This window comes from Carassius carassius, chromosome 31 (assembly GCF_963082965.1).
Source record: "Carassius carassius chromosome 31, fCarCar2.1, whole genome shotgun sequence".
NCBI classification, from domain to species: domain Eukaryota; kingdom Metazoa; phylum Chordata; class Actinopteri; order Cypriniformes; family Cyprinidae; genus Carassius; species Carassius carassius.
In genome coordinates this window covers 27978616-28001680 of record NC_081785.1, presented here as the reverse complement: position 1 = coordinate 28001680, position 23065 = coordinate 27978616, and the positions used below count along the sequence as shown (strand labels likewise).

The following is a 23065-nucleotide window of genomic DNA, read 5'->3' as shown; positions in this document are numbered from 1 at the left end:
ATATACAGAGACAGCAGTTTAAAAAAAACACCAATGTTTCAGGAGTTTATTACACAGAATACGTCACATGCTTATTAGATATCTGTATTTAAGTTGATGTATATGCTTTTATTTATTATTCTTTAATTTTCACAAATTTAGAAAGTAATCAAAAGTACTCAAAAGTAATTAGTTACATTACTTTAATAAAGTAATTGAAAAAGTTACACTACTATTACATTTTAAACAGGGTAACTTGTAATCTGTAACCTATTACATTTCCAAAGTAACCTTCCCAACACTGCACATATGAATGTGCGAGTGAGTCTATGTTTGCAATCTTTTCCACTCACGTACCTTCATCATTAGCAGACAGTTGGCCATGGAGTACATCACTCTGCTCAGACGTGACCTCCACAGCTGGATGGAGGCTGAAAGACGAGCAGAGAGAGAGAGAGAGAGAGAGAGAGACTGAGCAAATGGAATGGAATTGGAAATTGGAGTCTTTCCCTCCTTTTCCCGGCTCTGGACCATAAATTTTTGGTCTGCTGGCGGGAATTATAGTGCAGGAGGAAAAGACACAGTGAGAATTGCATTTATTTTCCCCCTCTGGCTCACTGTAGACCCCCATCAGCGAGCCGATCTGATCTCATGTGTCTGTGTGAGCATGAACAGACTTCAGTGTATGTCTCAGTACTGATGCTGTGACTTCCTCCACTCGCCTGCGGCACAAACAATGTTAACTGTGAGACTATTCCTGAAGAACACACTGATTAAAGGGGTCATGAACTGCCTTTTTTCAATTTGATACTGTTCTCTGAGGTCCATTTATAATGTTAACAAGATTTTTGTATCAAAAAGAAAATCTAGAAGTAGCAAGCTATTTCTTGTCCTGTTTTTGAGCCCCTCATCGGAAAGCCCCGTTCGGATGGGTGTGGCGAATTCTAGACTTGGAAGTAAAACAGTTTTGCATATTAAAATGAATTTTAATGCCCCCGTTATTGCACATGTAAAATTGTTTTGAAATTAGCCGGTGAAATTAACTCATGCATGTCTGAGTCAGAGTCTGATACTGAATCAGAAAACAATGAACCTGCACCTCAAATGCCAAACACTACAGCCTGGTAATTAGTAATCTGTATTTTATGTCAACTATGTAGCTTAACTAATGTCAACTAATGTGGCCCACTCTGCTAAGGCACTGGTTCCGAACCCATGAGGTCGTGGGTTCGAGTCCAGGGTGGTTAAGGTTGACCTGATGGACGTTCCATTTCTGCTGTTTTTTTTTGTTTATTTTAACGGGGAAGTCGTGGCCTAGTGGTTAGAGAGTTTGACTCCTAACCGAAGGGTTCTGGGTTTCAAATCTTGGGCCGGCAATACCACGACTTAGACGTCCTTGAGCAAGGCATCAAACCCCAAACTGCTCCCCGGGCGCTGCAGCATAAATGTGTGTTCATGGTGTGTGTGTGTGTGTTCACTGCTCTGTGTGTGCACTTTGGATGGGTTAAATGCAGAGCACAAATTCTGAGTATGGGTCACCATACTTGGCTGTATGTCACTTCACTTTTTCACTTTTATGTATTCGTGAGGTAGTTACATTGAATGTAGTCCATTATTTTATGTATTATATGTATTAAGGATATTATGCTATTTCATGTAAACAATGTCAAATTCTGCATGTCTGTGATCTAGGTTAAAAACGTCATAAATACTCAGCGCATATCAAACTATCTGAAACAGACAAATCAATAGTGACATGTGATAAAAAAATAAATAATTTAAAATAAGTCTTTATGTTTCACTCTCTCTGAAAATCCTTAGTTGAACTGTGTCCTGTCAACACTGCACTGGCTCCCTGTTGAACAAAGAATACATTTTAAAATCTTTCTAATTACTTATAAAGCCCTGAATGGTTTTGCTCTTCAGTACTTGAGCAAGCTCATATTGGATTATTATAAACTTTCTATAATTCAATTCCGTTAAAGGATTGTTAGGCTTCATTAATTAGGTAAACTGGAACAGGGAACACTTCCCATAACACCCGATGTACTCGCCACATTGTAAGGAAAATTACATCTACACTTATATAAGTCTTTTTCATTGTTATTCTGAGATCACCGTAGCCATACGGATCTGGTCGGTATCCAGAGCATGTGGTGGATCAGCACCTAGAGACGACTTCTAAAGCACTGAATGTCAGCGGAGACCATGCCATCTAGATGCACTCCAGAGACAGATCCCCTGCAAAGACCTCTTCACCTCGACGACCATCGGCACAAGACCACGGAAACCTCAGAAAGTCCTCTGCACAATCTGACTTGTGATTCCACCTGGAATTATACCACGCCATGCTGGTTTTGTCTGAGTCTGGTTTCTCCCAAGGTTTTTTCTCAATTTCTGTCACCGATGGAGTTTTGGTTCCTTGCTGCTGTCACCTTTGGCTTGCTTAGTTGGGGACGCTCGACTGATTGCACAGACACTATTTGAAGAGAGCTGGATCATCAATGAACTGACTTTATCTGGAAAAATTACTCTTTGTTATTGTCTTCTTGCATTATTGACAAACAATGTTTTTGTTTGTAACTGTAAAGCTTGCTTTGACGAAATCTGTATTGTTTTTGATGCTATACAAATAAAGGTGACTTGACTTATAGGATAATGCCAGTTAAATAAACTGGCCAACTGCACTACTGATCGAGAAGTAATCACGGGGACCTTCACAATGTCTTTACCGCTTTCAGAGGCAATTCCGACAAAGCCTTTGTCGTATGAGCTGTTGTTGAAAGGGCATTCCTGTCCCTGGTTTGCATAAGCTGACTTTATAGCATCCACTATCCAGTGAGAAAGCCTCTGCTTAGATAGCACTTGTCCCTTAGTACAGCCACTGTAACACACAAAGAGCTGGTCCCACTGTTAAAAGATAGCTAAGCATTCAATATAAATCCTTAAAGCCCTAACAGGGCAAATGTCACTCTGAGACTCAGCATCACACAAGGTCAAGCAGGCAAAGAGATGACCTGTGATTTAAAATGGGTAGAAAGAGAATTAGGAATTAGGCTCGAACCGGGGTAGAGAGAGAGCTTTCAGAACCAGAGGTAGGTCCCATGGCGGTAGCGATGGTGGCTGTGGGGGATTTAATTTCCTCGCTCTCCCGAGAAAGCACATGTCTCTCGATCGATTTCACAAACACTCTCCATTTAAGAGTGTACAAACACCTACTAGAGGTACACGAGACTCAGTGAGTCTGTCGAACACATGGGGAGGCAGGGCACTTGGCCCATTTAAAACCCCTGAAGCAAACACATGAAGACTCCAAATCTCTGGGTTGGGGTGCCATATCGTGCCGTTCGCTTAAGGTCACTCCTGAAAGGGGTTCACCAAGGAGGAGCCACCAGCATCTACTTGAGGTCCAGAAACCAAGGTTGATTCAGCCAGTTCAGGGCAATGAGGATCACCAACGCTCTCTCTTCCCTGATTTTGCATAATACCAGAGGCAAAATCTTCATCGGAGGGAATGCATAAAGTCTGGCTCTTGGCCCAACGCGATGACAGACCCCCATCAGCTGGGAGCGAGACAGAGAAAAGAACATTGGGCAGTGTGTGTTCTCGCTTGTCGCAGACAGATCCACCTCCACCCTCCTGCTCACTTTGAGAGGGGAAAGCACATTAATGCTCTTCGAGAATGTGTTTTAGGCTAAAACCAGCCCGAAAGGGAGCACTGAGTACTGGTATGCCATGGCCTCGAAAAGAAACCTCAGAAAGCATCTGTAGCGCGATGCTATCTGAATATGAAATTATGCATCTTTCAGATCTACTAATACAAACCAGTACCCAAGATAGATTTGTGCCAGGATCTGCTTCAAAGTCTTCATCCTGGGGGTGAGTCATCATCCTGCTTCATAGTCGTCATCAATGGGGTGGTCTGTGCCTGAATTTGTGGAAGAGTGGACGTGTGCTGACTGGGGTGCAGACCACTACCTCACCAACTGCTCGTGGACGTCCGAGAAGAACGGAACCCTCCTCCTCGAGGCAGCTTACTTCTGGCAGGTTCCTCTGGAGGATCCCAGTTGAGGTTGATGGTGAGCTCCTCATGGAGGTCTGGAGGGCCTCGGAGGGTCTTGGGGTTGGCGAAAGGAGGAGGCAAGGGCCCACCAATGGCAACAATTGAAGTCAGCGCAGTGCATGCAGTCAGAATCAGAGAATGCAGACTCACCATGGGCCAGGCCCAGGCAGGCGATGCAGTGCTCATGCGGGTCCAGCGGGTTGATGGGGCCAGCACAAATTCAACAGAAGGTAGTCATCGGATGCAGTAAAGTTATTGCATGTTCAGATTCCGAGGCAATTGGCGCTCTTACCGCATTATATACTGCCTGAAGGCTTGTTGGTATTTGCATGTGTTTTACATAAAAAGTTGTTTTTCATTGATCTTTAAAAGTTTCATATTTGATACATCAAATATGGCTTTTATGGTAAATAGAGTATGATATACTGATAATGTGGAGCTCATTCTTGAAATGAAAAAAAAAAGCTCAGTTTTATTCAGAGACGTAAATGGAGAAAAAATATGCCATTTTTGTGTAGATGTTGATATTTACATAGACAAAAAGAAAGATGAAATTCTAATAGTACTGTAAATCAAAGAGATCTTTATAATAGTATAACAGACACATCTTTATCGAATAATATACAGTAGGCATTATAGGGTTAAAAATTTATTCAAATAGTTTTATGTTATATCCATAAAATTAACTACAATTGAGATATTTGAGGTATTAATTAGAATTAAAAAAAAAAAAAAAAAACTTTTTTTGTATGTTTTTGCATTTTTATCAGCACACTAAATGGAGGACTGAATATGATATTGACTTGAACCTGAAGCATCCATGGCTCAGACAAAATTTGCACCTTCATCGTGCATTATAGGATGTTTGTGTTCTATCTGAACTCATCCTGCTCTGATTAACCTCTCTTCCTCATTTTGTCAGGGACAGGAGCAATGAACAGCCACAAAAAAACAGCAGTCTGACATTAGACTGCCGGTATGTCAGCACCTGGCAGCTCTGCTGTAGACATGTGCCCATGAAGGAGGGAGTCCGTCCTGCCGAAAGCACATCAGACGCACAGGTGGCGGGACGGCGGGGGGCTGCTGAAACCACAGCTATGCTGAAGCATATATTTATCTCTGTCTTCCCCAAAACAACATGTGAGGAAGTCAATCAAGCATGCAAGGCTTACAGACGCTTCAGCGATCTACTCTGATGGATTGCACAACACGGGATCCTTCTGCTCCTGCTCCTTCTCAGGCCGGACAAGGCTTAAAGGCGATGATAAATGGTTTCCACATAAATGCTAAGCAGCAAAAACATTTTTAACATCGATAATAGTGATGTAAGTTGCTTTGGATAAAAGCGTCTGCTAAATGCATAAACTTTAATTTAATAGTAAAGAGTAAATGTTTCTTAAGAAGCAAATCAGCATATTAGAATGATTTCTGAAGGATCATGTGACACTGAAACTTCTGTTTGTAAACCACAACAGATTTATAAATCATTCATGTTGTGTTTCCAAATGCATATTAAAGCGAAGTGAATCAAAACTGAAATCACAGTACTGTTGGAGCGCGTCAGTCTATAGCCTTATAATTACATCACAACCGTTGTGAATTTTATGACAGTACTAAGCAATCTCAAATTCCCACCACCATTTATAAAAAATTCCCGGGCGAGGAACACGTTTCAGCGCTGATTTTACTGTATATGTATTTAGAAAACATTTCACAGTTTATTTAGTTCACTGCTTAAGGCCATTTTGTGATTTCAATCATTATGCAGTAACCAGCATCACCCTAAACACCCACTGATTTGCATGATTCACGTGGGTTATGATTATAGGCCAAAATACAGATACAGATCCCCTGTAAAGACCTTGTCTCAGAGGAGCACCAGGGCAAGACCACAGGAAACAGATGATTCTTCTGCACAATCTGACTTTGCTGCAGCCTGGAATTGAACTGCTGGTTTCGTCTGGTCAGAGGAGAACTGGCCCCCCAACTGAGCCTGGTTTCTCCCAAGGTTTTTTATCCATTCTGTCACCGATGGAGTTTCGGTTCCTTGCCGCTGTCGCCTCTGGCTTGCTTAGTTGGGGACACTTCATCTACAGTGATATCGTTGACTTGATTGCAAATAAATGCACAGACACTATTAACTGAACAGAGATGACATCACTGATTTCAATGATGAACTGCCTTTAACTATCATTTTTGCATTATTGACACACTGTTTTCCTAATGAATGTTGTTCAATTGCTTTGACGCAATGTATTTTGTTTAAAACGCTATATAAATAAAAAAAAAAAATTCTGGAATTCTGGATTAATTCTTTTGTTTGACATTTTCCCTTTGTTTAGCCTAATAGGAAGTTAGGGAATTTTTTCACTTTTAAGAGCATTGTAATATTTAAACAAATATTTTCAGTGCAAGATGAACTCTATAGAGAAGATTTTATACTCTTTTCCCACCACAGACCTTTAAGAGATATAGGGCCCTATCATACACCCGGTGCAATGCGACGCAAGCGCAGCGCAATTATTTTCGCATTTTCCCGTCAAGCGCCACGTCGTTTAATTAGCAAATGCATTTGCACCCATTTGTGCGCTCATGGGCGTGCTGGTCTAAAAAAGAGGTGTGTTCAAGCGCATTGCTATTTTAAGGAGCTGAAAATAGACTGCGTCATAGACCAACTCAAACCTGGTCTAAAGTCTGGCGCAATATTTTTTTTTGTTATATAAAGAGCGCATTGTTAGTAAATGCGTCTCTGGGCGGGTGTGCGTTGACTTTGCTTATTACACACAGGGATGCGCATCACACAAACATGCCAAATATTAAAAACAAAAGGATTACAGTGTAAAATAATATTATTGTGTAGGCTACATACATATAAAAATGTAATGATGGATAGTCATAGCTTGTATTAGAATTAGGCTACCTATTTGCAATTCAGCATATTACTACTTATAATGATGAATGAAAGTGGCGAATTAATTGAACAATCGTGCCAATACACACACACACACACACACACACACACACATATATATATATATATATATATATATATATATATATATATATATATATATATATATATATATATATATATATTAAGTGACTCATCGCGCAGAGCTTTGGTGGATTCCTGCTTGTTCCGTAGATGATCTGATCATGAGCTTTAACTTCGCACACAAGCAGATTTGTTTCTTCGCTTGAGAAGCTTCCAGCTTTTCCGCCAACAAATTCTGCCATGTAAATAGCGATCCACCATAGCGCGAGTGCATCTCGCTCTTAAAGGGAATGAGAGATGACATTCTGATTGGTTTATTGAACGTTAGGCCCATTACTCATTAAGAGAATAGGGACAACCCATTCCAAAAATGCGCTCTGGCGCACGGACCATTTTTCCGTCGTTAAAATAGCAAAAGTGGATTTGGACACTTTTGACCTTTACACTTCGCGTTTAGATTGTTAAAATAGGGCCCATAGAGTGCATATGGGAATATCTCTTAAAAGTCTGCTGTAATATAACATGGGCATCATGATGACATGAGGGTGAGTGATTGTTGACAGATTTTTTGTTTGTTTCTGTTTGACTCAACAGCGCTATGTTTTTGACCTGCATTAGCTGCAGAGGAGAGATTTGAGCGGTCTGTACCGAGTCTGTTGTCCTGCGTGAGGTTCATCATACTCCCGTCCTCAGCTAAACCCTCCTGCAGGTTACTCAGGATCTGTGAGAGGACAGGAACAGAAGTTTTACAACACTAATTACAGCAAGGCTAATTAAATTTGCGAGCAGGTGCAGGCACTGAGGTGTAAAGCACAGGCTCACCTTCTGACAGACGCTCTTTATTCTGTAGAGACGGTCCAGAGTTTCCTGAGGCTTCTGCAGGTACTGAGGGAGCTCGGCGTGAAGAACACGCATGGAGAACGGCACCATCGAGCCTACAACATGCAATACAGAAACATATATTGTATAAAACATATATATATATATATATATATATATATATATATAAAACACTAATGCACGCTCTTTCTTTTATACAGAAAGTGCAAAATTTTTCTACTCTTGCTTCTGTTTTTCAGTCAAGAAACACATTAAAGAAACGGACTCCATGCTGGTGAGACGAGGGGTTGTGGCTTTGATCATGCTCTTCTTTGATATAAGGAAGGATCCGGTCACGCAGACCCAAGTCAAGCGCTGCTTCACTGTCTTAAGATTTCACCTGACTGACTGAGAGATATAGAGATATATATATATATATATATATATATATATATATATATATATATATATATATATATATATATATATATATATAAAGTTATGTTGGTGTGCTGATGTGATGATTGCATTTGATAACTGCAACAAATTGAATTCACCAGGTTTGTTGCATACTTTAAAAGGTATTTAAAATAACTTTCAAAATTTTAGGGTTAGTAAGATTTTTCAGTGTTTTTGAAAGAAGTCTCGTCTGCTCTCCAAGGCTTCATTACAGTAAAAACAGTAATATTATGAAATATTATCTATATTTCAAATGATTTTTCTATTTTCCCCCGCATTCAGGCATTTTCTGACAAACAAAAAAAAAAAAGAAAAAAAAGAACTACTAAGGCTAGGGTTAGTAGAATAAGTTGACATGTACTTCCAAAGCTACTTATAGTCAGTAGAATGAAAAAAAAAGTGTTTGCAGTTATTAAGCAGACAATCTATTACGTTAATGACTCCTATTTGAAATTTAGCTGTAAAGTTAATTATAGTTAGTAGAATCTCTGATGTAGACATCAAAATAAAGGTAAAGAGGTTAAGAGAAAAATGCATACAATGACAACAGGTACAGCTGTAACAAAATCCAAAATCTGTAAATGTGTAAACTAAATGAATAGCATTTGTCCTACAATTAAATCTTATATATAAAATAATAATAATAATAATAGATACAAAACAACAACAAATCGTGTTATATTGAGTGTTTTCAGCCAACTTAACAGTACATTAGGCACAGTATTAATTACATCATCAGTGATTACAGATTGTCATTAGTTACTAATAAATTCAGCAATAATAAATTACTGTATTCTGTGTGAATCTCTGTTAAAATGTAATTTATCTCTGTGATGTGCAGCTGTATTTTCAGCATCATTCCTCCAGTCTTCAGTGTCAGATGATCTTCAGAAATCATGAACATTTTCTGCTCAAGAAACATTTCTGATTATTATCAGTGTTGAAAACAGTTGTGCTGCACAATGCTTTTGTGGAAACCGATACATTTTAATTTACTGGATTCTTTGATGAATAGAAACTTCAAAAGAACAGCATTTATTTGAAATAGAAATCAACATTATGAATGTCTTTACTGTCACCTTTGATCGATTTAACGCATCCTTTCTGAATAAAGCTACTCATTTCTTTGGTAAAAAAGATTCCTGACGCTATTTCCCAACATCTTAACATCACCTTGCACATGAAATGTAATTAAATAGCTCCAGAACTTCTACCTCGTCTTCCAGGGTAAACCGTTGGATAATATTCATAGTAGAGATTTGGATGATCCAGATTCCCAAAGGGCTCAAACTCCAGCTCTGCGTTCTGGAAAAGGCTGAGCTTCACCAGAAGAGCAAGACGCACAAACCAGAGCTGTAGAGAGAAGAGAGCGCTCTGCTTTAACAAAACACATCAACATTTACTTCATTCTGTAACTAGTGTTGTGAAGCTTTCTGGTCCGGGTGTATTCCAGCGTAACTCTTCTGTGCAGCAGTACGTGTGGAGGCACATCAAAGCGAGCGTGTGCTTTGATTCATCCGTCTCCAGAGCCGCTGGGGCCTCGGCGGGTTACTGTGGACTGAGTGGGTGTCAGACTGACAGCTAAAACACTGCATGCATAACGAGGCCTCAGACAATGATTTTACAATGTACTTAAAAAAAAAAAAAATGAAAACTGGTGAAATCATTATAAAAACATTATAAAAACTAACAAGTATTAACTCCATACATTCCTGAACAAACACTATGTTAAGTACTACATACAGTAGGTTAAGAATACCATTAAACATCATCTTTCTGGTTTAACATGTAAATATAACAAAGATATGTTAGCAAATTAACTTTTGCATAACTTTATTAATAAATTATTCCATCCCATTAATTTTACAACTAAAAGGGAAACTCCTACTAATGCACATGCTATAAAATAACTATCCACATAGCTGATGTTTCACTGTACATGTCTTCAGTAACTCCTGACACAAGCTAAACTGTTCCCCAGTGTCCGGGTGCTTCTGCTCACCTGCAGGGAGTCAGTGGTGTGGTTGGTGGGCTGGCCGCTCTTTCCGTAGCCCTGACCGTGAGCCGTCAGCAGTCTGCCCGTCAGGTCCACGGCTGCCCTCCAGTTCTTAGTGCTCTGTGAGAAGAGATGAAGCCATTAAACACAACAGGAGGTGTGAGAGAGACCCGGCACCCGCTATGATGACAAGGTCACTGCGAGCGCTCGCTTTACATGATGCTGCCATTTATTACGCCAAAACATAAGTTGCAAAAAAATCTAAATGGAATTAGAAATATAATTAAAATATTTGCTAAAAAAGCTCTTCTGGCAAATATGACATGGATATGTGAATCAGACTTTTAGGGTTCATATGACTTTCTGAAAACCGGAATCTAAAATCAGCTTGAATTCATCCCAATTGTCAAAAATTAGTGCATACAAAAACAATTGTGAGCAGCCCAAACCATATTCCTCTGCAGTGGATTTGCGCATACTGTTTTTTTTTTTTTTTTTTTTTTTTTTTAGATTATAATTTTCTAAATGTATGTGTCAAGACACGTGAAGAGAATCAGCCAAATGAACCTGAGAAAGAGTGGCAACATATTTCCAAAGACTAAACCATAAAAATAAAACAGTTTGAAATGTAACTATAAAAAATTTTACGTGTTGTGAGTTTTGAAAATTGCATGTGTTCAAGGTTATTTATCCAGTGCGTGCCATTGTAAAAAAAAAAAAAAAAGTATTTTTAAGCTGAAACAACATGGTATGAAAATTTGGGGTTATCATATCATGTACATTTGCTTTACTACAGCATAAAAAATGTTTAAATAAAATGTTGAAAAATAAATTGCAGAATTGCAGTGTTATTAGTTTCATAAGATTTCATCCATGTTAAACTCAATAATATTACGTCTACACTAAATAAGGTACATAATATACAATCGGGTGATATACATAAGATAAACAAGACGATATTCACATTTGAAATTCATTCAAATTCACAATTTGACCTTGTGCTATTCGTTGGTTACACTTCATGCAATTCTTACACCAATATAACTTTGAATTTGAGCAGAACACTGTAATTTATTGCTCTTAATGTGGACATGTCCCTTAGATGGGATGCACTGTTTTTCCATCTGTGTTCATTTCTCATCCTGAATTCAGTCTCTCTTATACATTTTCATCAGTCTTTTTACTTATTCTATCCTTTTTTTCTGCTCTCTCTCTCTCTCTCTCTGTGTCAGAGACCCCAGAGCCTCTAAATCTTCATTAGAGCAGCAAATGAAGCCGAAAACCACTGGCAGAGAAAACGGGCAAAAGCAGCAGCCGCCACTGAGATAAAACATAAAAGAAGTCAATGACAGGGGAAACGAGGGTCCTTTCTGATGTACTGCACACTTGGGGACTCCAAAAGCACACACCACAGATCAAAGATTGTGCTCTTTTAAAGGGATAGCTGAAGATACCAAACTTTAAGTTGTTATTCACTTCTATTCTTCTACCAGTCAGTTTTTAACTGCTGTGACGAGTCAGTAAGTGGAGAAACAATGCAGAACAAATCATTCAGCCCAGTTTTATGAACTGGATCAACCAATTCAATGAAAATCTCCTTCTTAAAATGATCGCAATTTTTTTATGAATCAAACATTTCTACTTTTATCATGGCCGTGCCAATAAGCAGTATGATGGATGTCAATATATTCACTGAATAATGACTTAAATTTTCATTTTATCACACAAATATATCGTATGACGGCAGATTTTTATTTTTCAGTGAACTATACCTTTTGTTTAGTTAATGTGACTACAGCCTTGTAAAATAATTGTTACAAATCCAAAATCACTACAGAGATCCAGTTTAACTGTGGAAGGAAACGGAGTTGAAGCGTGGATCTATTTACAGCTTTTATCACAAAACCCATGAAGACAATGCAAAGGAATGAAGGTGAAGAATAATACAAAATGGAAAGACAAATGAAGCACCATCGTAAGCAAAACAAAGACAAGAACTGATAATGAACCAATGAAAACAGAAGGCTATGTTTTAATTTGTTATTACTGTCCGTTATTGTTTTATGTAACGTTTATGGATCCAACGTATTATATCCAAAGTGTCAGTGAAAACAACTTGAGTCCAGGACAAATACCCCCTTGGGGACAGAGAGTATATTTCAACTCATTTCAAATTCAATTTCAATGTACACAAGGTACACCAAGGAACAGGTCAGGATCACTAGTCAAACACCATGGCAACAAATCAAAGAAGTAAACAAAGGAACCAAATAAGGCAGTAACTAAACAGTTATACTTCAAAATAAGAGTCTTTAGATGAAAACACACATCATATGTAAAACCATTACATTAAAATTGTTTAGTGGTTTATAGTCAGTGCAAAAATTGGCTAATCACCAGGGGCCAGTTGCTCCGGCTGGACATACACTCGGTTGTAAGACTACGCTGGGCATAAAATGCACTTTGAATTGTGCTTATAATTAATACCAGTAGTGCTACATCTCAGACTAAATCGTATATGTCAAACATAAGTGTAAAGTGAAAAGTCATGTTTTGTTTTTAGTATTCATGCTTGTGAATTAACTATTACTACAGATATCATCTGTACAGTTCGTGGTCTTTTTGGACAGGATTAGCGATGTAGCAATCGTCAAGCTCTGTGTACCTCTTTGTCTACCTCTGCCAACAGAGGTAACTGACCTAACACAAAATATATTTGCATATATAATTATGCAGTAAAATATTACATTTGATCTGGCATTATTAGAAGAAACCATATAATGCTCATAAATGCTTGAAAACAATAGCCTCGATTACACTCATTATTTAAAGCACACATGCCACCCAATAATCGCAATAAGCTTTGTGCTTTGTTACTTTAAGTAACAAAGTGTCAGCTTCTAAATTTTGTCAATATTCTCACAAAACACAGAGTATAAAGGTGGTTTTGATGCTCTTTAATTTTCAAGCGGCACATGAACCAACCAATCATCTCTTCCTCTTTATAACTAGTTATGGCAAAACAAATAAAAAATAAACATGAATGAACATCAGAAAGATGTTGAAAGAAAGAGAACAACTTACTGAAATGTATCATGTCTCGTGTAATCAATCAATCAGCGTCTCAAACCAGAACGTTCCTGTTGTACTGAACCCATATCGAACTATGAACCCCAAACTGAGGTATATAGTCCTGTGACAAGAGTGTACCTTTACACCCCTAATATGCATGTAACATAGCCTCAGAAAATACATTATTTGTACATACCGGTAATCTAAATAGTCAGCTAGAAAAATAACTAGAGAAGATAATTTTGATAAATATGTGCAGTATAGTTAATTCATTATATTTTATGTAACACCTGTCATCTTCATTTTTAATGTATGTTTGGATAAATTTGTTATGTGAATGTGCAGGAAGACTATGTAAAATGATTTTATATATTTTAGGAAATCTTGTTTGGAAATGTTTACTCCGTGAAATCATGGCACGTTGGCTTTGCTATTTATCTTCACGTGAGCAATTCAGTTCTTTATTGGTAGTTGTAGCCACTGCAGTGTGAATGGCATCTCAATGATCACTGAGCTACAATGTGTGAGAATAGACGTGCATCGTTTACTCTGGGCGTAGCTGCGGCTGGCCGTGGTTTTAATTAGTGCCCAGCGTAGGGCTTACACCCAACATTTTTACATCTTAGCTGATGCAACTGGCCCCAGAGCTGTAAACCATTCACAATTTAATGAAGAATGCTTTTTAAACTCTTCTTAAATTATAGATAAAAGCCTACATTTATTGGGAAATCATTATATTTTCATTTAAATAAATATGTAATCATTTTATGCAGTGTAGCGGTGAAAAATTGTATCTATGAGACTAAGTTCAGTAAATTCTGCTCATTATAGTTGCAGTAGGTCACAGCGCACAAAAACAATGTTTCTTGATATTGACCCACACAGCCCCTTCACTTCTGGAGAAACAACTAACAACAACAACAAGTTTCTGGTTCCTTGTTAGCTTTCTGAGCGAACAGAAGCATCTGGCAGGAAATAAGGCTGATTGGAGTCTGAGCAAAGACAGACACATCTGAAACCCAGTGGGGGATTGTAAAGAGGCAAGAATGCAGCAATGAGGTCAAACAACCAGCGAGACCAAAGAAGACTGTGATTGACCCTGATGACCAGAGGTTAATTACTGAACGTTTAACCCAGGCTAACCTATAGCGCTTTCTACATGCTACTGTTGTCACATTATTATCATCTAAGTTCTGTTATCATTTCAGACAAATCTACTAATATGAAAATAAATGTTCACATAGTCAGTGGCGATAAATCATCAACCAAACATTGCACATGAACTGAATGCAATGGGAAAATAAATGACAACAGACAAGCATCATCGCCCAGTGTCTGCAGAGATCCAGGCTGAATAATGGATTTGTGAAGCCGAATAGATGGAGTCGAAAAGCTGATGAATCAACCAGCCAGTAACAGCAAATTACTATTTAGCTTTGTAATATAAAAAATACATAGTATATTCCATTAATTCATGATGTTAAATCCAAATCATTTAATTTATATTGCTAAAAACAATGTGGTACATTTAAGTCAATAACGTTCTCTGGATTTTTATATATTTTTTGTCCCAATTATGAATGTTGGTGTCCACTTAAATGGATCAACAGTAAAACTGTATCATCACTTTGGATGTAAATCCCATCACATTTAGACCTGCGACCTTCAATCTCAACATGACTGTTTCAATATAAATGAAATGCTATTCTTTGCAAATCCATAAACGCTCTCACCATCTGCACTGAACCGAGAGATGAAGCGAGAGATTCAGTCCTTTGTGACCACAAAAATAAGCTAGAGTAACATTATTGTGAACAGCTGGAGAGGAAGTCGGGATGGTGCCGCGAGAAATAAGACCAAAAATAATCACTGGAATCCCATATGGAGAAGACAAGAGCCGGATCAGAAGAAAATGAGAATAAAAGAAGAGAAATGAGCAGACAAGGGGACACAAGGGTGGTTGAGACCTCAATCTTCTGCAGAATGAGTGATTTTCTCTCAACAGCAAGCATGTTTGTGTTTGAGACTCTTCTTACTGTACAGACACACACATCTCTTCTCTCTGGGGATGACAGATCTGGATCAGCATGTACTTCTGCTCCAGTCCCAGACTATTTTAACAGTTATACCTTATATGTCCTATGTACAAATATGAATGTATGTATATACTGTATGTATATATATATATATATATATATATATATATATATATATATATATATATATATATATATATATATATATACGATAAAAAGTAGACAACTATATCCACAAGGTGCATGACAAATATTATTCAGCATACTTTTCCACACTTTTTGAGATATTTCAAATGCAAAGTGCAAAATTTGTTAAAAGTTATGCGTCACTTATGCACACATACACTGGGTTTCTATGATTCTATGAACATTTATAAGATTTCACAGCTTGACTTCTCAAATAAAACCATCAGAAATGTAATGAATCATTATTAAAATCAAGCAAGAAATTCTGAGGTGAGTGATGACATCAGCCTTCACCGTGAACCGTTTTGTACACTGTAAAAATAATATTGTTTTTTTTTTTTGAAGTTGTAAATATAAGTATATTTTACAAGAAAATACTATTTGAGTCTTTTTAATTTCATTTTGTCCCCATAATGTAGGGAATACCAGGCACGCACAAACACACGCACACAAAAATAGGCCAAAGTTTAAGATTTATGTATATGAACTGCATATCAAATTTCCATCCATTTGTATTCCAAAGTTTTAGCACTTCGGGTAAAAAGGGTAACAATTGTAACTAACAGATCTCAGGTAGCCAAAACTGTCTGCACACCGGACACATGCAATCAGAGCAAAAAAGGTCTATCGGCTGGAAAAATGATTGCTGAAAGCTGCTTTGACACAATCAGTGTTGTACAAAACTCTATACAAATAAACGTGACTTGACTTGTGTGATAAATAATAGATGTTTTTATTTTCTATCGAGCATTCAAAAAAGACAACAGTGCAACTGGTGTATCGTTTCAGACACGCGCTGTACGCGGTGGGGCAATCACAGCAGACCGGGCCATCTGACCAATCAGAGCATAGTAGGTTCACAGAAAGGAGGGGTTTAAAGAGAATCTGAATCTCAGAACTGCTTTGAACTACCGTATTTTCCGGACTATAAGTCGCACTTTTTTTCATAGTTTGGCTGGTCCTGCGACTAATAGTCAGGTGCAACTTATTTATAAAAATTTATTTAACATGAACCGAGGGAAATGAACCAAGAGAAATGAACCAAGAGAAATGAACCAAGAGAAAACATTACCGTCTCCAGCCGCGAGAGGAAGCTCTATGCTGCTCAGTGCTCCTGTAGTCTACACTGAAGACATAGAGCGCCCTCTCGTGGCTGTAGACTGTAATGTTTTCTCTTGGTTCTAAATAAATGCGACTTATATGTTTTTTCCTCATCATGACGTATTTTTGGACTGATGCGACTTATACTCAGGTGCGGCTTATAGTCTGAAAAATACAGTAATCATTTGAGAAACGCTGGAAAATTAGTGGATATTAAATGCATATTTTGAGAAAACAAAATGATTTTTTGACCTTGCATGCATGCCAACCTATTGTAAGACACCCCCAAAACAATATTAGGAACCTTTTCTGAGTGTTAATTTTAAATATACAAATGAGACAGTGTCTTATCAAATACGCTCACATTAGCATACACTTCAAGAACAAAAAAATCTGAGCAATGGATAAAGGTAAAAAATTCTTGTTTAATTTTGTTGATATATAAAGTTACATTTTTAACAGCGGGGATTTGGGATTTTATAACTCTTTTTATTACTCCATAAATTCCTTCAGAATTTAGACAGGAATAAAACTGTAAAGTTTGGTGTATGTAAGTGCTGCTGAAATGCAGATTTCTGATGCAGTGCAGGAGAAAACACTCACAACTCTTAAAGACATGCACTGGAATTGAAATCGACAGGCACAATTCGATAAACTGTAATAAAATAATTACTTAAAATGTGAATTTTGGATGTTTTCTTTACATTTGACTGAAAGAAGTCAAGTTAAAATAGCCCAAAATCTCAAAACTGCCTGTGGTGTCTTGTCTTACAATAGAATTTCAGTGATAATTATGTTTTTATATGTATTTCTATATTTACAGTATACGTCTGGCTACTAGTTATTAGTCATAATTACTTTTTTTCGCATGATTATTTCAGCTAAAGCACACTTATGAATAATTTAAATTAATTTACAGACTCGTTCAAACAGAGCTGACTGACTCCTGTAAAACAGCTGTATAAATTAATAATGACATGACCTCACATGCATGACCCTGACAGTTAGAAGCTAAGACATACTACATATAAATTCGTACACATTCAACACAGCAAAACAAACACACAGTGGCGCTCCTCTATGGAGTGAATTATGTGCCATAATTAAACAGACAAATCCAGCATTTTGCAAACTAATTTGATCTGCTTTGCAAAGGAAAACTCGACTTGCAAAACAAACAGAAAGCAATGTTCAAATATAAAGGTCAATTTGAGCGAAAACGCAGTTGAGTAATATTGTGTTTTACAAATATAAATAAATGAGCCTAGATGATATTTCACAAATACAACCTGTCTATTACGATTGTGAGAAAGTTGGCTTTTTATATGATCTCTCGGCTCGATTTTCTCACAAATGCATCCAGGAAGATTCTCACAAATTGAGTTGAGTAACTTCCTCTTCCAAAACAGTAGATGGCACTAAGCTAGGGGATTAATTTAGCTAGTCACTTTCGTCCCTCATCTGCCATTTCCAATCTGTTAGAGTTACTGAGAAAAAAAAAAAAGTATAATTAAATTACAGTTACCTATGAAAATGTTAATGATTACAAAGGGAGTTACATCTCAATATTTTCAAACATATACATACCGTATTTTCCGGATTATAAGTCGCACTTTTTTTCATAGTTTGGCTGGTCATGCAACTTATAGTCAGGTGCGACTTGTTTATCAAAATTTATTTGACATGAACCGATAGAAATGAACCAAGAGAAAACATTACCGTCTACAGCCGTGAGAGGGCGCTTTATGCTGCTCCATAGTGCTTCTGTTGCCTACACTGAGAACATAGAGTGCCCCCTCGCGGCTGTAGACGGTATTGTTTTCTCTTGGTTCTTGGTTCTAAATAAATGTGACTTATAGTCCAGTGCGAGTTATATATGTTTTTTCCTCATTATGACGTATTTTTGGACTGATACGACTTATACTTAGGTGCGACTTATAGCCAGAAAAATACGGTATTTAGGAAATATATTATTTTAGTTATTGCATTTAAGACTGCTATACTACATGCAGCTCAAAAAAAGAAAAAAAAAGTAATATAGCCACGCTGATGTGATCTGCAAACACTGCTCACCCCTGGTGGAGTTTATGATTATGAAGTGCCGGCCGTTCTATCTGCCGAGGGAATATACTGCCATACTGTGTATTGATACAAGTGTATTGATGATGTAACAGTCACAAAAACCATCACTGTCCGGGCCAACCAGAAGCCGTGGATAAAAGGGGAGGTCTACAGACTCCTGGAGACGCAGAATGCTGCCTTCAGAGCTGGAGATGAGGTGGGCCTGAGAACAGCCAGGGCCAACCTATCCCGCAGCATCAGAGAGGCTAAGAGACAGTACTCTAGGATGATAGCCCATCGATTCAGCGACAGCAGAGACACTCGGAGCCTGTGGCAGGGGATACAGACCATTACAGACTACAAGCCCCCACAGCGGACCTGTGACAGCAACATCTCTCTGCTGAATGAGCTGAACACCTTCTTTGCTCACTTTGAGAAACAAAACAGAACCACTGCTGATCCACTGACAGATGGAGGTGGGCACAGAGAGCTGAGTTAGTTTGGGCAGGAGGAGGTTTGGGATGATAGTGTTGAAGGCCGAGCTGAAGTCCACAAACAGGATCCTCACATAAATCCCCGGTCTGTCTAGGTTTTGCAGAACATAGTACAGTCCAATGTTTACTGCATCTTCCACAGACCTGTTTGCTTTGTAGGCAAACTGAAGAGGATTTAGTAAGGGTCCAGTGATGTCCTTCAGGTGGGCCTGAACCAGTTTTTCAAATGACTTCATGACTACAGACATTAAAGCCACAGGCCTGTAGTCATTTAGTCCTGTAATTTTAGATTTCTTTGGGATGGGAATGATGGTGGAGTGTTTGAAGCATGAAGGGACTTCACACAGCTCCAGTGATCTGTTGAAGATCTGTGTGAAGATGGGGGCCAGGTGGTCAGCACAGGATTCCAGACAGGCTGGTGTAACACAATCTGGGCCTGGTGCTTTTTTTCCTTTTCTGCTTCCGGAAGACCTGGTGCACAACATCCTCGCTAATCTCTATTGCAGGTGTGGGGGAGAGGGGGGATGCAGGAGGTGTGAATGGTGTGAACGGTTGTTTGGAGGCGTTCAGGGTGGGTTGCAGGAGTTGTGAATTGTGTGAATGGATGTACGGAGAGGCGTTCAGGGCAGGTGATAGGTGCTCTTCTTTCAAACCTGCAGTAAAACGTGTTCAGATCGTCTGCCAGTCATTGATTCTCCACAGTGCTGGGGGATGGACAATAAAGTAGTCTCGACTTGACTTGACTTGTACTGCGAACCTAAACGGACGTTCGGAACGTCCGGGGGATGTACCCTGTTTGCTGGGTTAATCCCCTAGCTTAGCGCCATCTACTGTTTTGGAAGAGGAAGTTACTCAACTGCATTTGTGAGAAAATCTGCCTGGAAGCATTTGTGAGAAAATCGAGCCGAGAGATCTCATAAAAAGCCAACTGTCTCAAAATTGTAACAGACAGGTATGTATTTGTATGCACTAAATTTGGTATTTGTTCAAAGGTTACATGCAATTTGTTAGATGGTTTGTATTTACTTGTGAAATATCATTTAGGCTCATTTATTTATATTTGTAAAACACAATATATTGACCTTTGTATTTGAACATTACTTTCTGTTTGTTTGCGAGTCGAGTTTTCCTTTGCAAAGCAGATCAAGATAGTTTGAAAAATGCTGGATTTGTTTGTTTAATTATGGCACATAATTCGCTCCATACTCCTCCTCCTTCTATGTAAGTGTAATATACGGCCCAAGAAAAAGCCAAACAAATGCAGTCAACCAGAAAATGACAGTATTTGGAAGCACATCTTACATAACCTTTATGAAGGGTAATTTAGGGATATAAAATATTCAAATGGCTTAACGAGTTCAGTTTTCTGCCCATATTTCCTATTAAAACAAGGATGGGACAAGTAAATGTTTGCAATTAACTGCAGATGATTTAGTTAAATGTAGGGATGTTCATTTTAATCGGTTAACCGTTATCCTTCCGTTAAGAATTTTGACCGAAAAAGTGTTTTTACAGAGAAAAAAAAACATAAGTCGCGTCTTATTATTTCATTCAGAAATAGGCCAAATGGCTACGCGATAGGCTTACAAACATTATAATAAACTGTAAACATAGCAAGGCTACGTTAGTCCCCCTCACTCCACAACAATCTTTTAAATTAACAGTATTTAGAAAAGAACAATAATTAAAAATATAAGAAACTATAGCAATATAAACGTCAAGCCAAAACAAATTAATTTAGGCTAAACCGAAACTGAAACCAATGTTGGGTCTCTAATTCGACACAAAATCAAATGTTTCCTTATTTGTGATGCAATATCCACGTAAAACAAAATGTTTTGCATAACATCACAGTTGTACAGTTATTTAACTTAAAGTCACAGATTATTCTACATATTTTAACTGAGCAGTGTTTTGTTTTTTTCATGTTTGACTGACTGTATTTTCTTATGATAATAACCAGGCTGCATTGTCAAGGTAGCAAAGCTGCAGGTGCGTGATATTATATGATGAACATGTGAATCCTCATGTTCTGTTGTTTGCTGCAATGCTGCATGTAAAATTAATCCCTGGGAAACAAATGTTAGCATTTTTAATGGGTCACAGACACATCTTTTCTAATTTAATTTAAAACAATCTTGTCGGTTGACGGTTAATAATCGGTTAATGAGCGTTGGTTGTTGATTCGGAAAAATAACCAAAATTAACATCCCTAGTTACATGTTAAGTTTAGGGGCACACAAACATATATGACTCCTGTTGCTCAAGCAGTAATGCATGGCACTGTTAACGCCAAGGTCATGGGTTTGATTTCCATTAAATACATGAACTAATGAATGTATACTTCAGATGAAATGTGGGTCGCTTTGGCTAAAAGCATCTGCCAAATGCATGAATGTAAATGTATTTGTTAACACACCGTCCATGAATGCCTCACTATATTCAGAGGACTGATCTTCTGTGTGCGTCTCACACGTATTTCTCTGCTCCAGAGCTTCTTGATCTAATCTGTGAAGCCCAGGATATGGGGATTAGAGCTCATGCTTCCACTGGCAGTGCCACACACACACACACACACACTGTCTCCTTGTCATTCGGTGAAGGTCGTGGGCACAGCAGGCAAGGCTGTGTGTCTCAGGCCTGTCTGTGTGTTCAGAGGTAAATCAATGAGGCAGTAGTTTTGGGCCCATAGAGCTATAGCTGACACTTGACACACACACACACACACACACACACACACACACACACACACACACACACACAATCTCAAATAGAGATGGGCAAAATGATGGAATATAACATGTACATGGATATACTGAATATTCCTGATAAATACTGTATGTGTGTGTGATGACTTTGCTAGTGATATAACATCAGCATGTTTGCATGCACCCACAATAATTATTTATTATCATATCAGTGGCTCAATCGAACTGAAACGCCTTCATGTGATCACCTCAATCAATAAGAATGAAATTAATTGGATTGGAAGCAGTGGAGTAAACTTTAAATAACTGGATTAAACAAAAACAATTAAGCACTTAAACGCTTGAATGTGACTATTTTCTGTGCTGCAGGGATTAATATTTTTGTAGGCCGAAACCTGGGAAGCACTTCCAGTTCCATCATCCTAAATGGCTTTTTGCCTGAAATAAAGTCTTTTTAACACAAGCTCAGTATATTTGAATGTTTTATGCTTGTTTTATTCCATTGAACGTGTAAACTCATTTACACACTTATCGCTTTCACATACTCATTGTGTTTATAAATGTACTCATTCAAACGTTCACGGAAAAAAAAAATGCATATATTTTTTTTTATAAATCGTTAAAGTCATATAATCATGGTGTGGTCAATTTATGGTATAGCCTGATTTTAGCTTTTTACTTCTGCAAGTTAAATAAACGTAGGCTTGAAATTGCATAAGTTGTGTTCATTTATGAAGATCATGATGGACAAAACATGTAAGAATCCTAAACTTTTGTTAGTCACAGAGTTTATTTTCTACAATAATCCAAGAGATTAAAATTCAGGACTAAATTCACATAACTACATTGTGAGTGACTACAGGTATATGATATTTTGATTGTCTGTCCTGCACCAGTCTCAGAGAAACACTCCTACTTTACCAACTAATGGCTCAAATACACTGCAAGGTAGCTGCTCTGAGTTTTGCACTGAATTAATTAATTAATTAGAGTCTGAACAGTCATGGAACTCAAAAATAAATGGAGATGGAGAGCAAGTTTAAAAAGTTGAGCTCCGCTATAAATGCCACTCAAAAAAAAAAAAAAGAAAAAAAGA

At 37.9% G+C, this 23065-nt stretch overlaps 1 protein-coding gene across 1 annotated transcript in view; it reads right to left on the bottom strand.

Moving 5' to 3' along the window:
• The window catches only part of LOC132111832 (trafficking protein particle complex subunit 12-like), a 30922-nt gene that overhangs the window by 4362 nt on the left and 3495 nt on the right, over positions 1-23065 (bottom strand). Inside the window, exons 4-8 of the mRNA XM_059519453.1 lie at positions 10318-10431; positions 9530-9668; positions 7860-7972; positions 7686-7758; positions 337-410 (exon numbers count right to left, since the gene is read on the bottom strand). Coding sequence (XP_059375436.1) covers positions 337-410; positions 7686-7758; positions 7860-7972; positions 9530-9668; positions 10318-10431 — 513 coding nt within the window. The remainder of the gene's footprint in view (positions 1-336; positions 411-7685; positions 7759-7859; positions 7973-9529; positions 9669-10317; positions 10432-23065) is intronic.